The following is a 13,980-nucleotide window of genomic DNA, read 5'->3' as shown; positions in this document are numbered from 1 at the left end:
CAAGTGGGATGCGAGCTATATCTGCAAACCATGTGACTGTGTTTCAAGAATGCAGTGAACTCCAGTTGGGTTCGCGGAAGCCTGGGACGCGGATAGCTGGAAAGCGACACCAGAAGAGTGCAAGGGAGGTGGGAGAATTCTGCCAGATCCCACTGGGGAACTCTGGGGAGTCTAACTGCTACTCAGACTTTGTCCTAACATGAGGGAAAGGAGCAGAGACCTCAGAGGGGTGAGCAGGAGAGGCCATTCTGAGGCGCTTCCCGCTCTCCGCTCTTACGGGGAAGGCAGCCCCGGAATCGCCCGCGGTCTCCTCTGAGAGTGAAAGGGTCCTGGAGGACTGGGGCAGGACACCAACAGGGCCCGACACATCCTGCCGAAACGTGAGCTCCCGGGGGGAGGCATCCGTCACACGGTTACGTATCGCAAGTACCGACAAGAGCGCCTGTTCCGCAGCGGGCGGCCGCCAAATACGTGTTGAATTGAAGGAAATTCTCAAGGGAAAGAAGTATTACCTTCGTGTCCTTCGTGCCTTGCTTCCGAAGCTCTTCCACACCCAAGATGATACAAAGTTGCCCTGTAGTTTCTTCTTTTTTTAAAAGATTTTATCTATTTATGTGACAGAGAGACAGCCAGCGAGAGAGGGAACACAAGCAGGGGGAGTAGGAGAGGAAGAAGCAGGCTCATAGCAGAGGAGCCTGATGTGGGGCTCGATCCCAGAACGCCGGGATCACGCCCTGAGCCGAAGGCAGACGCTTAACGACTGCGCTACCCAGGCGCCCCACGACCGGGCACTCTTGATTGGAAAGGCCCTCGTGTCCCTGAGGCTCCAGTGTCTGCTGTATCATAAGTGAAGTGCTGTGTCTGTTGTGCGGGAAGGTCTGCATCTCAGCTTTGTTTTCTCTCCCCTTAGGCCCCCTGGTCTAGCCTGCACCAAAGCCACACTCCCTCAGGTGCAGAAAATAAAAACTAAATTTCTAAACCAAATGGCATAATCAAGGTAGGGAAATTATAACAATAAATACAATTTAAGATCAAGAGAAATATGGGAGAATTAGGAAGCCAGAAACTTAGGGAGGTGTCTGGTAAAGGGGCCAGAGCATAAGGGGTCTGGAGTTAAAATACCCTTTAGGTTAGGCTTCTTGGCTCCCACTTTCCAGGTCAGCCCTGTGGGCCAACCTCCTCTTCTTTGGGTCAGGGCCTCGGGCTGGGGTGTGCTGGGAAAAAGCATTCATGAGGTCAGCATCATACTTCTCAGGGGCAAGTAATTTCATGTGGCTTTTTCTCCACTCTCTGCCTTTGGCCTGTTGCCCCAAACCTAAGCAGCTGCTACTCTGCTTGTCCCTGCCTTGCTTCCTGGCTCAGAAATGCCGCTGTCCCAGCACCCAGAGCAGTTGGGAGCCTCAGCGCTGGAGAGAGGCTAGTGGCATAAGAGACTTCTGCTGGGGAGAGGCAGGCTGGGGCTGTTGCTTTTTAAGGTCAGTAATGATGAAGATCTTGTTATATGTGTTATCAGGGAGGGTCACTGACTTTGCCAATTATCGAAGTTAGTTTCTGATGAAGAGATGTCAAGATGTGGTTTGGCTGGGCAGAAGCAGTACTCAACTGTAGCAAAATTACATGGATATGGGTGATTCCCTGTGAGCTAGGTTAAGTTTGCTGTACTTGAAAATGGCAATGGGGTCTACGTTCACATACTCAACTTTCAAAATGTGTTCTGCATTTATATTGAATGTCTTTACTTTAAACAAGAGAAAACTTGAGTGTGATTCCCCCTTATAAGACTTTTATTAATGCCAGAAATGAAACAGTAAAGGACATAATGAATTTTTAAACATCAATTATGGGTACAAGGATGGTATTAACAGGGACCGAGAAGGCCTTGAGAGGAGAAAGTCAGGCCTGAGGGGAGCCTTCTGTCTTGACTCAGATCTAAAGGCCATAGTTCAGCCTAGACTTGCTCCAGTGAAGTGGCCTGGACATGGCCTTCCACAGCATGATTCTGTGCCTTTGAGATCATCCCTCCCCCAGGAAAACTTAACTCCCAAGGTTCCCGGGCTTGTGGCCTTAGGGACTTGCAGGCTTGAAACCCTTCTGCACTGCACAACCCCTGATCTGGAGGAATTTCCTAATGAAATGAGATGGAAGAAAATAAAGTAAAATGGAACTACAGAAAACAATGTGGGATCAATGGCTGCATTGTCCTGCTAGCTTCTGGGAAGGTGTACCCGGTGCAGCGCACACACATGCCGTGTGCACGTGACTCACAATGCTATCTGGGATCATTTCCATTTTGAAAAAAACTGCAAACCTCAGCCCTGGTCAGATTCATAGCCCCATTACATATGTGTTATCTCCACAGGAAAGCAAGATTTGGCCGGCATCATTCTGACTTATGGCGCCTTTCGCAGGAGCATACGTTGCTGTCAGCTCAAAATTACCTGTAGTTTGTATCCCTCAATCCTTATGCTTTTGGGTAACCATCCATTAGCAGTCTTATCAAAGCGGGACATAATCACACACACCCTGAAAAGGAGGGTGAAGTCACCTTTTTAAAAAAAATGCCTAATTAAATGCTTCCGAACAGGTCACGCTACCCAAGTGGTGTGTTGCTCCATGCGGTCACTACTTCCAGGACATATTTTGTAGAAAGAGGTTTCGGGTGTGGTCAGTTGGATGCCATTTCACTACTGACATGATTTCAGCTGTATTTTCTTTTCTGATCTATCTTCAGTCTGGTGTGGTTCTTGGCACTCAGGCATGTAACTTTTCTGCACCAGCCTCTGTCAGATAATCAAGAATCTGAACACAGGTGCCCCCCCCACACACACACAAGGCAGTTACCATCTATGAGAACTGACAGCCCTGGATTCTTGCCTGAGCCTCTATGACTCTTTGCAAGTCACATAGGGAAGAAGGCAGCTCCTTACAGGCTCTGGCCTGTGTGTTGTGACATGGAGCTGGCTGCGGGGTGCAGGGAGCACTCTCATTTCTCCATCCAGGCTCATTAAGGACTCTTACATCATTTAAAGCATTCAACAATTTCCCCCCACTTTCTTCCAGGAAGAAAATGAGGTCACCAGGTCCTGCTGCTTTGAACATCACAAGTATGTCTTTAATAGTCTGAAAAGCCAAGACTGACATTTACTTACCTTTGGGGCAGCCTGAAACCTGAAAACCCTACAGCAATGCCTATAATCACCCCAACTGGCCCTGTCATCCACCTGCCTGCCTAGTCAATCCGTCCTCCTATAAGATACAAAGCCGGTCAGAATGACAAACCAATATCTGCTTAATTCCCAGTTGTTCAGATTTGTCTTCTGGCTGCAGGTGCTCAGAAGAATCAAGAAGGGCCATTCAATAAAACCCTGTGCCCAACTGGGACTTTCATCTGGGTCCCCTGGGCCCCATCACGGAAAGGGTGACATGATGGCCTTACGACAAAGTGGGACTGTTTGCTCAGGACTTAGCTATCACTAAAGCAGAAGGGAAAAACTCACCAGGAAATTTGAGAATGGAACTCATTGTTTTCTGTTTTGTTGTGTTGTTTTTGTTTTCTGGTCACAACTATCTATCACTCAAAAGCTTGGGTCCAGCATAGGACAGCCAGGGACGATTCGTGCCTTCCCGATGTGACAAAAAATTCTTCTCTCAGCATTAGCCAGCTCACGGGAAACACATTGCAAGGGCACCACACGATCCAAGAACGGATTTCACAGTGATCGTCAAGAGGTATTTCTAATGGTAACTACTGATTATGTTAGAGTTTCCCATTTGAACACCACACAAAGAAAACCTGGCTTGACATGCATACCTTTCAAGTAAGAAAGCACCTGCTCAAAATCCTATGAAAGGGAAAGGAGATGACGACTCATCTCGTGTCTGCACGTGTTCCTCATGTCTCCAAGGTTGACCAAAGTGATAGATGAATCAAAACCCTCAAAGGCAGTGTAAGATGGTGGAATGAGCCTGTGACGGGCAGCCTGGCCAACTCTATTCTAGGCCTCGCTCTGGGTCTTGGCTCTGTAAGTGACCTTAGGCAGTGTTCCTTCTTCTAGTTCTCCGTTTTCTTTCAAGTGGGAGCAATGATCTCTGCCAAGCCTCGCTTCTGAGGTTTTTTAGGAAAGAGATGAGATGATGCATGTGAAAACATGCTGAGAAAGGCCAGCAGGAATGGAAGACCCACCCAGCCAGTGTCATCTTTTGTGCTCATAACAGAGTCCAGGACTGACTGCCCCTGTCACTTGAATTGTCTTTCTCTGGGGGTAGAAATTATTTGTCTGTTGTGAGTCTTCAAGTAAGGAATGCAGATTCTGCCACCATCTCAGGTTTGATCCCCTCAACCGTGTCTTCAGGGGCTGGGACAAAATGGTCTCCAGGAGCCTCTCTGCCAGTATAATTTGTGATCCAGGAAGCACAGAAGAGAGGTCAGAATTTTCAAGCATTAGAGTCAAATGATTCTGTCTGGTGCAGCAATACTGGTTCTCATCTACACTCCAAATGCTCTGCTGGAGAGATTCTTAACGAAACCCTAGGGAAAATATTCTCCCAAGTCTTGTTTTTATTGTTCCTACGCTGCCTAAGTGAATGGAGTTTTCTACATTACAGTCCAGGGCTGTAGAATCCTCCATCGCTGGCTCTTATGTCTGTGGAGCCAACTCCAAGCATCCCAGAGGCTCTGGGCAAGCGTGGCTGGGGAAGGTCACCACCGAGACGGGTGAGGGTGAGGGTGAGGGTGGGGGCTAGGAGACGACTTCCTTCTCCTCTCCATTCAGTGTGTACAAATAAATCCTTTCTCCCAAAGGTTCTTGCCAAGCCCACAGAAATTACAGATTCTCTCTGGACCTGCATTGACCATTGGTGCAATTCTGGCAAAAAAAACTGAGAGCGAGCCCCAAGCTTCCCTGCCCCACACACGGCCCAAGCACGTGTCTCACACTTTTGATTGCCTCTCATCCGTCCACTCCTGCCTTGTGCTCTGGAGGGCTTGCGTCTTCTGCTCATCCACCTGCACATAGTCGACCCTTTGCTCTTCTGAAAGGAGAAGTTTCTGAAGCGGGAGAACAAAAAGGTTTTCATTACATTGAATTAAAAAAATCAGGAAAATATCAGCCCTTTAGGGGTAGATTACAGCGTCATTAAATATTTGCTACCCCTTCCTCCTGGGTCGTTCTCTGCAGAAGCCTTACACTTTGGGTATATGTTTAAATCTCTCTTTTCCTGGGCTCCCTTCAACTGCTCTCTAGCCATTTGATCTGCTCTCACCGATATAACGTGAGTGGAAGTGACACATGCCAATCTGAAAGGGAAAAGACCCAGCACGTGATTCGGCCACGAGACCAGTGTACCTCGGCTGGGGGCTGCTTCTCCTGGGCCCCGGTGGCAGATGACCTGGCCTGCAGCCAAATGTTCCATGAGCAACAACAGAGAAGGCCTCTGCTGTCGCAAGCCACTAAGATTTGGGGGTTGTCTGTCTTGACCGCAGAGCCTACCAAAACTGACTGAGGCACTCTTTTGTACTTGTTGGTCTCCCCCTTCTGACCAGTTTTTCTGGAATATCAGTTCAGGTTTTGGGAATGAAATTAAAGGTAAAGGAGAAGTGGGAGTTCATTTGGCAAAAGGAAAGGGAAATCTTCAGATTTTCTTCCTGCACACACACAAAATGGATTCATACTGTATCTCCTGTTCAGCTAAGTTGCTTTTTCTCATCAAACAATATACATTGTTAGGCACATTTTAGATTACGACCATCCCTTGCTCAAAAATATTTAGCTGTTTTGCACTACTTACCATTCCTTCCTTCCGCGGCTTACACTGTGTAGTGGGTGACTGGCTAGGGTGGCTGACATGTATTAACTCGTTTCATCCTCACGACAGGCCTTGATGTAAATGTTATTATTTCTGATCCCCACTTTACAGATGAGAATACTATCTAAAGAAGTCAAAACTGCTCAACCCGGCATTTGAGGCCCTTTACTGAGGGGCTCCAATTGCAATGGAGGGCTCTTGTCACCACTCCCCAGAGTCTACCCAAACTACACCATTCCTTCTTCCCTCGGCAGACCCCTCCTACACCTATACACATCTGTATATTTAAGACCTTCCAAAGAGAACATGCACTGTTGAATCATCAGGAAAATCTAAACAGAAAAGGAATCTCCTGGGAATTCTCAGACACAAGATACTTCCTACCTGCTGTATAGGGGCTGGTGATGCTGAATTGAAGTCCAGAGCTAAATAATCCAGGCTGAATTTCTTTGTCCATGTCAGCGCACCACTGCTTAGGGAGTTGGCTGTTCTGTGATTCTAGAAACCAACATCACAGGACTCAGGTTAAGGATAGCTGGCTGGGCTGCCCAAGGGAAGGAGGGTGAGTCGTGTCTCCACTTGAGCATCTGCCATCAGATCACAACAGAGCGGTCTGACGAGACCTGCGCGGAGCAGCCCCCACATCTGAGGGAGAGCTGGCGTGTGAAATACAGTACAGCCAGTTTGGCTTTCACACAGAGCTATCCCTCTATTCACCCTGGAAACAGGTGACCAAAATCTCCCTCAAGAAGAAACTGTTTTAAGGATATGACAGGCCCAGGATACCTTAGAGACTAAATCCCCAAAAGTTCGATCACATTTATTAAAGTTCTAGTAAAGGCCCCCCAAATGCATTCCAAGACACTTTATACAATGCGAACAGTGTAACGTGTGCGACACACACGCGTGGACTCACCACTCAGCTTGAGAAGCACCTGCTCCCCTCCTCCGACCTCCTCTCCTCACAAGAGACTAAGCACTATAGTGAACTTTTGCATTTACCAGTCTTTTTAAATACGGTTTTGACAGTGTGGAAGTACCCTTAAATCACATACTTGAGTTTTGCCTGTTTTGAACTTTTATCAGCAGAAGCCTTTTCCATGTATTTTTGGTGACTTCCCTTGTTGCTCCAGATTACATACTTCACACTCGCCCCACTCATGCACTGGCCTTCCCAGTTACTTCCAAGCAATGCTGCCGTGAGCACGCGTGTGCTGGTGGAAGAGCTGCAAGGGTGTGAGCCCGGGACCAGAACTTCTGGCTTACAGGGTGTGTGCATCTTCAACTTTACTATCACCAAACTATTTCTGAACAGGCTGTGGTTACACCAACTTACACACTTACCAGGAGTGTATATGACCTCTTATCGCTCTTCATCCTGGCCAACACTTGGTAATATCCGAGTTTTTCATGTTTTCCCCACATCATTTGGGGAAAATGGTATCTTACTGTGGTTTGGTCTTCTATGCCCTTATAATTAATTGGCCACCTTTTCATATGTTTAAGGGCCATCTATTTTTTTCTCTTCTGTGAGTTGTCTGTTCAGGTTTGTTTTTGTTTTGCTGGTTTTTATATGGAAGTGCCTGCATTTTTCTGATTTTCCTCAGTACTTCCTCATATATCCTGGAGAGCAATCATTTATTGGTGATGTGTGTTACAAATGGCCTATCACAATCTACAGTTGTTCTTTCTTTCTTTTTATGGTATTTTCTAAATGAAGACAAGTTCCCACTTTTAAGGTAATATTTTCCTGAGTGGCTTGTTTTTGTATTTTAAGGGATCCTTCCGATGCTGAGGTCATAACTTGTTGCCCCGTATTTTGTCCTAAAATTATGAAGTTTTGCCCGTCACGTTTTAGTCCAGCCTGAGCTGATTTTAACCTATGGTGGTAAAATAGGGATACAATCCATTCCTGTTTTGTTGCTTTTACCCCACATGGCTAGCCACCCTTTCTTCCGTGATGCAACCTCTAGTCACATATTAAGTTTCCATATGTGAATAGATGTTGAGTTCTATCAAATACTTGTTCTGCATCTAATGAGATAATCACATCATTTTCTCCTTTAATATGTTAATGTGCTAGACTGACTTCATAGCTTCTTGTAATTTATAGTTGCCATAGCTCATCTTTCAGAAAATATTCAGGAGTGCATTTGTTGCGAGGAGTGCAGGGTGTTGCGTGGAAGCCTGACTCACCAGATTCTACTCCGAAACTAATATAACACTGCATGTTAACTAACTGAAACTAAAATGAAAACTTTACAAAAAGGTAGTAATAGATTTTAAAACCGCTTCCCCTTCTGACATAGTTTTGTTTCCTCTGATGTGTTTTGGTCTCTACACTTCATTCCAGAGCTTTCCTGAAAGGTCTGATGAAATCACTGGCTGCCTGCTCATATTTAAGAGTCAAAGACCCAAAAGTTGACTGAAGCCTTGAGTACATTGGTGGTGCTTGTTAACTGTGGGGTTCACTGCAGGGTGACCCTGCTGGATGGTTTTCTTGGGTAACCCTCAATGTTAAGACCTAGGTCTTCCTCGGGCTGCTCAAATAGCCCACAGAACAATCTTCCAATCTCCAGAACTCAATTGGAAAGGTCGGATTGTCAACACTGTGGAAAAAGAAGGGCTAGAGAACAGGTTCAGGAATGGTTCTCGTATCCATGAGGCATATTTACCTAATCATTTCATGTTTAGTACAGTATTCTTGGTCAAATGGGTCTAATGTCTCCCCCCGCCAGTGCAGAGAACCCTTGGTTTACTCTCTCTAGAGACTACACTTCAACTTTTCTGTAGAGATGGGGAGTCATAGTGGTCTACCTCCATGCAGTGAGGGAGGGGCATTTTGAGATTTACCTGCTGCTTATGCAGACTTTGGACCACCACTCCTTCTTTTCCTTTCCCTTCAGCCCTACTTCCAGAACTATGTGCCATGGACAATTCCTGAACCTTTTGGGTATTCTGTAGTAGATTCTGTCTCCCCTCCACCCCCAGTGTATTTAGAATTTAACTTTCTTGGGTCTGATAAGTCATTTACCACACATCCATCTGCTTTCCAGTTTCCAATGTCACTGCTATTATCTTCTTCAGTTCTCTGCACCCGTATGCGTTTATGCCTTTAACAAATCCCTTTACTGACATTTCAGAGGCTATTTTGGGATGGAGGGAAAATAGAAGCCTGCGGTCAATCTGCCGTCTTTATGGAGATTGTCCAGGAGCAGATTCTGAAATGTTAAACCCACTTTGTATACCTGAGATAAATTCAACTTGTTTGTGTATACTCTCAGCTTTTCATAATGCTGGACTTATTTTGCTAAAATCTTCTTTAGGGCTTCTTTTCTAACAACTTTATCGAGCTGGAATTCCAGACCATACAATTCTCCCATTTAAAGCGGACAATACAGTGATGCTTTGCAGATGCCCATATGCAATCATTGTCTCAACTAATTTTAGAACATTTTTCATCACCCCAAAAAGAAATCCTGCACCCCTTAGCTGACACCCCCAGTCTCACCATCTCCCCAGGCTCTAGGCCACCACCACCAATCTACTTTCTGTCTCTACAGACTTGCTATTCTAGACATTCCATACAAACGCAGTCATACAGTATGTGGTCTTTTGAGATGACTGGCTTCTTTCACTCAGCATACTGTTTTCAAGGTTCACCAGTGTTTCACTGCATGGCTGCATAGCATTCCATTGGGTGGCTATCCCACATTTTATTTACCAAGTCAACAGCTGATGAGCATTTGGGCTATTTTCACTTTTTGGCTATTAAAAGAGTGCTGCTGGGGCACCTGGGTGGCTCAGTCAGTTAAGCGTCTCGTCTGCCTTTGGCTCAGGTCATGATCCTGGGGTCCTGGGATCCGGCTACATCAGGCTCCCTGCTATGAACATTTGTGTACAAAATTTGGTTGGACATTTTCTCCTTTAGGATATTTTAACCTGTGTCAATGAGTAAAATTGGTCTATAATTTTGTACTTATGTTGTCGCTATTTGTTTTGGTATCAACGTATTTTAGCCTTATAATATAAGGTGGGTAATATTTCCTTTTTTCCATTCCCTGGAGGCATTTACATAATAAGACTGTAATCATCTCTTCCTTTTGGTAGAAAGTGTCTGTATAGTTCTTTGGGCCTCATGATCCTTTGTGGTACAATTTCCCTACTGATTCAGTTTCTCTAGTGGTTATATAATCATTCAGGTTTTCTATTTCTACTTGAATGTGTTTTTGGATATTTTCTGATAATTTGCCTATTTTCACCAAAGTTGTCAAATTCGCTGGCATGAAGTTCATAATATTCTCTTACATCATCAATCTCTGGTGTATTTGCAATTACTACCTCCTTTACAGTTTTAATATTGTTTATTTGTATCCATTGCTTTTCTTGATTAGTTATGTTCAATTTTCTCTTTATTTTTTTAAAAAGATTTTATTTATTTGACAGAGAGAGCACAAGCGGGGGGAACAGCAGAGGGAGAAGCAGGCTCCCCGCAGAGCAGGGAGCCCGATGCGGGGCTCAATCCCAGGACTGAGCCAATTGTCCACCTGCCTTCGGTTCAGGTCATGAGCCCCAATTTTAGTCTTTAAAGAGCCAATTAGGTAAGCGTTGATCCTCTCTAATTTTGTTACTTTGTTCATTTCTGTTCTTGCCTTTATTCACTTTCCTTTCGTGGGATTTATTTTTTCAATTTGTTATTATGAAAATTTTCTAACAATCAGTCAAACTGAAGAAAATATACTGTGAACACCCATATCCCCACCATTTACATTCTACCACTAACATCTGACTACACTAAATTGCTCGTGAGTCTTCGAACTGTCTGAGGACTGGTATCTTTCACGAATTGTGAGAAACTCTGCCATTATCCCTTAACACATTGTTTCTCTATCTTTTTTATTATCTCCTTCTAGAACTCTGACTAGACAAATGTTTGACCTTCTCATACTATCTTCCATGTCTCAAATTTCTCTACGCTTTTATCTCCTTGTCCTGATTTACTAGTAACTTCCTCACAATTATCTTCCAGTTCACTAAATCCCTCTTTGGGTTTAATCTGCTCAACCCATCCAATGAGTTTCTAATTTTTTTTTTTGAGATTTTTATTTCTTTATTTGAGAGACAGAGAGCATGAGCAGGGAGCCGGATGTGGGACTAGATCCCAGAACCCTGAAATCATAACCTGAGCCGAAGGCAGATGCTTAACAGACTGAGCCACCCAGGTGCCCCCATTGAGTTTCTAATTTCATCCCAATTTTTATTTCTAGAAGTTCTAAATGGTCTTTTCTAATCTGCCTGGTCATTTTTTAAAAAATTTTATTTATTTATTTGACAGAGAGAGAGACAGCGAGAGAGGGAACACAAGTAGGAGGAGCGGGAGAGGGAGAGGCCAGCCCCCCTCCCCTGCTTAGCAGGGAGCCCAACATGGGGCTTGATCCCAGGACACCAGGATCAGGACCTGAGCCGAAGGCAGAAGCCCAATGACTGAGCCACCTAGGAGCCCCTGGTAATTTTTTAATAGTATCTAGTTAGTCCAACTTTCAACTCATCTTATTTCTTTAAATATTATCAAACATAATTATTTTATATTCAAAATCCAATTATTTCCAATAATGGGTTACTTCTGTATTTGATTCTAGTGTTTGTGATTCTTATCAATTCTCAGGATTTGTAATTCCTTGACATTTTTGGTCCCAGAGATTCCCCTTCCTTTCTTGTCAGTGAGTTTTGTTTTTTTAAAATATATTCTCTATCATTTTAAGATACTTTGTGTGGTGGTATGTGGTTTTCATGGTAGTTTGCCTACTGAAGTGCCCCATCAAATTAAAAAAAAACAGAACAAATGTAGTTCCAGTTCCTTTTTTTAAGATTGTATTTTTAAGTAATCGTTACTCCTTACGTGTGTTTCAAACTCACAACCCTGAGATCAAGAGCTGCATGCTCTACCAACTGAGCCAGCGGGGCGCCCCAATGTAGTTCTACTTCTAATGTTGGATTAAATAATTTTGACCACCCTCCCTGGAAAGAACAATATTTCATTTTTGGTAGAATCTGATGAATTGCTTCTAAAATGGGAATAGAAAGGACCAAAAATAGCCAAAGAAACCTGAGGAAGATAAGCGAAGCGGGACTTATTGTCCTTGTTATTGAGACTTATCAAGCTACAGTAACTAGCATAGTGGGGTATTGTCCAAAGATAGACATGTAGACCAATGGAACAGATTTGAGAGCCCATAAAAAGACCCATACACACATGGATATTTGATTTATGGCAAAGACGGCACTGCAGAATAATGGCAAATTATAGTAATTTTAAATAAATGGTGACAGATCAATTAGAGAAACATATCAAGGGAAAATGAAACTTGACTCCTACCTTAAATCATACACAGAAGTTAATTCCAGGTGCATTGTAGACCTAACTGTGAAAGGTACAACTATAAAGGTTCTGGCAAATAACTACAATTCACCCAAGATTACATAGATCATGGTAATGGTCCTGCAACTATTAAATAAAATTGAAGTCACCCACATGGTTTCACTGATAAATTAACCAAAACACTTAAAGAATAAATAACACTAATTCTACACAATCTGTTCCAGAAAACAGAAGAGGAGAGAACACTTCCCAAGGATCCCAACATTACCTTGATAACAAGGCAAAGACACTGTGAAAAACCTGCAGATCAGTATCCATCATGACTGTGGATAGAGAACCCTCAACAAAATGCTAGCAAATTAAATCCAGCAATACCTAAAAAGAATACTACACCATGACCAAATGGGATTTATTCGGTGAATAAAAGACTGATTCGATATTTAAAAATAAACCAGTGTAGTCCACGATATTTACAGTCTAAAGAAGAAAACTAAATGATCATATCAATGAATACAGAAAAGCATTTGATAAAATCCAGCATCCATTCATGATAAAACAAACAAACAAACAAACAACCAAAACAACCTCTCAGAAAACTAAGACGAGAAGGGAACTTCCTTACCCTGATAAAGAACATCTATAAAATACCCACAGCTAACACCATACTCAAAGTGAAAGACTGAATGATTTCCCTCTGAAACGGAGACAAAGAGATTCATCTCACCACATGTATTCAACATTGTACTAAGAGTGTCAGGCTGGTGATAAAGCAAGTAAAAGAATGAAGGAGCATACAGTATTGAAAAGGAAGGAATACAACACTGTATTTACAGATGAGATGATCATGTAAACAGAAAACCGCACGGAATCAAAAGAAAATAAATCTCCCGTATTTAATAAGGGAAATTAGCAAGGTCACAGGATACAAGGCCAACACACAAAAAATAATATTTGTATATACTGCCAGTAGACAATTGAAAGCCTGAAATTACAAAAATGCCATTTACAATAGCTCCAAAAAGTGAAATACACAGGTAGAAATCTAATAAAACATAACATCTATATGTTTAAATTACAAAATTCTGAGGAAAGAAGTAAAGAAAATCTGAATAAATGGAGGCACACCATATTCATGAATTAGAAGATTCAGCATAGTAATTCCAATCAAAATCACATCAGGATATTTTGTTAGATAATGACAAGCTTATTCCAAAATTTATATGGAAAGACAAAGAGGGCAGAATAACAAAAAACATTTTTTAAACAAGAATGACATTGGAGAAAATATGCTTCCCATTTTAAGATTTACTACTATAAAGCTTCAGTAATCCAGACTACAGTATAGACAAAATGATAAACACATAGATCCATGGATCAGAATATAAAGACTACAAAAATATGCTCAAATGATGTTTTACAAAAGTGCAAAGGCAATTCAATGAAGAAAAGATTGTCCTGTCAATAAATGATAAACTGGAACATTTTGGACATCTGTATGTTAAAAAATCATTCTCAACAGCATCTCATACCTTATATAAAAAGTAACTCAAAATGGATTCCAGACCTTCCAGAAAAACCTAAAAACATGATACTTTTAGAAGAAAACATAAGAAAATCCCAGTGACCCAGTAGGGTTAGGCAAATAATTCTTCGACATGATAACAATCCGTCAATGAAAAAAGTCAATATATATAAAAAAGAAAAAAGTCAATAAACTGGGCTTAATCAACAGGCAGTAATGTCTCTGCCACTGGCCGTGGCAACATTTCCCTAGTTATGTCTCCTGAGGCAAGGGA

At 42.9% G+C, this 13,980-nt stretch overlaps 1 protein-coding gene across 2 annotated transcripts in view; it reads right to left on the bottom strand.

The window, feature by feature from the left end:
* Nucleotides 1-1,761: 1,761 nt before the first annotated feature.
* The window catches only part of GAB3 (GRB2 associated binding protein 3), an 83,600-nt gene continuing 71,381 nt past the window's right edge, over nt 1,762-13,980 (bottom strand). For both annotated transcript variants that reach the window (XM_087859488.1, XM_045788958.2), the window contains exons 9-10: nt 6,190-6,303; nt 1,762-5,047 (exon numbers count right to left, since the gene is read on the bottom strand). In XM_087859488.1, coding sequence (XP_087715614.1) covers nt 4,931-5,047; nt 6,190-6,303 — 231 coding nt within the window. In that variant the 3' untranslated portion in view covers nt 1,762-4,930. The remainder of the gene's footprint in view (nt 5,048-6,189; nt 6,304-13,980) is intronic.

This window comes from Ursus americanus, chromosome X (genome assembly GCF_024610735.1).
Source record: "Ursus americanus isolate L20-20 chromosome X, mUrsAme1.1.p, whole genome shotgun sequence".
NCBI lineage: Eukaryota > Metazoa > Chordata > Mammalia > Carnivora > Ursidae > Ursus > Ursus americanus.
This window is presented reverse-complemented; position numbering and strand designations above follow the sequence as displayed.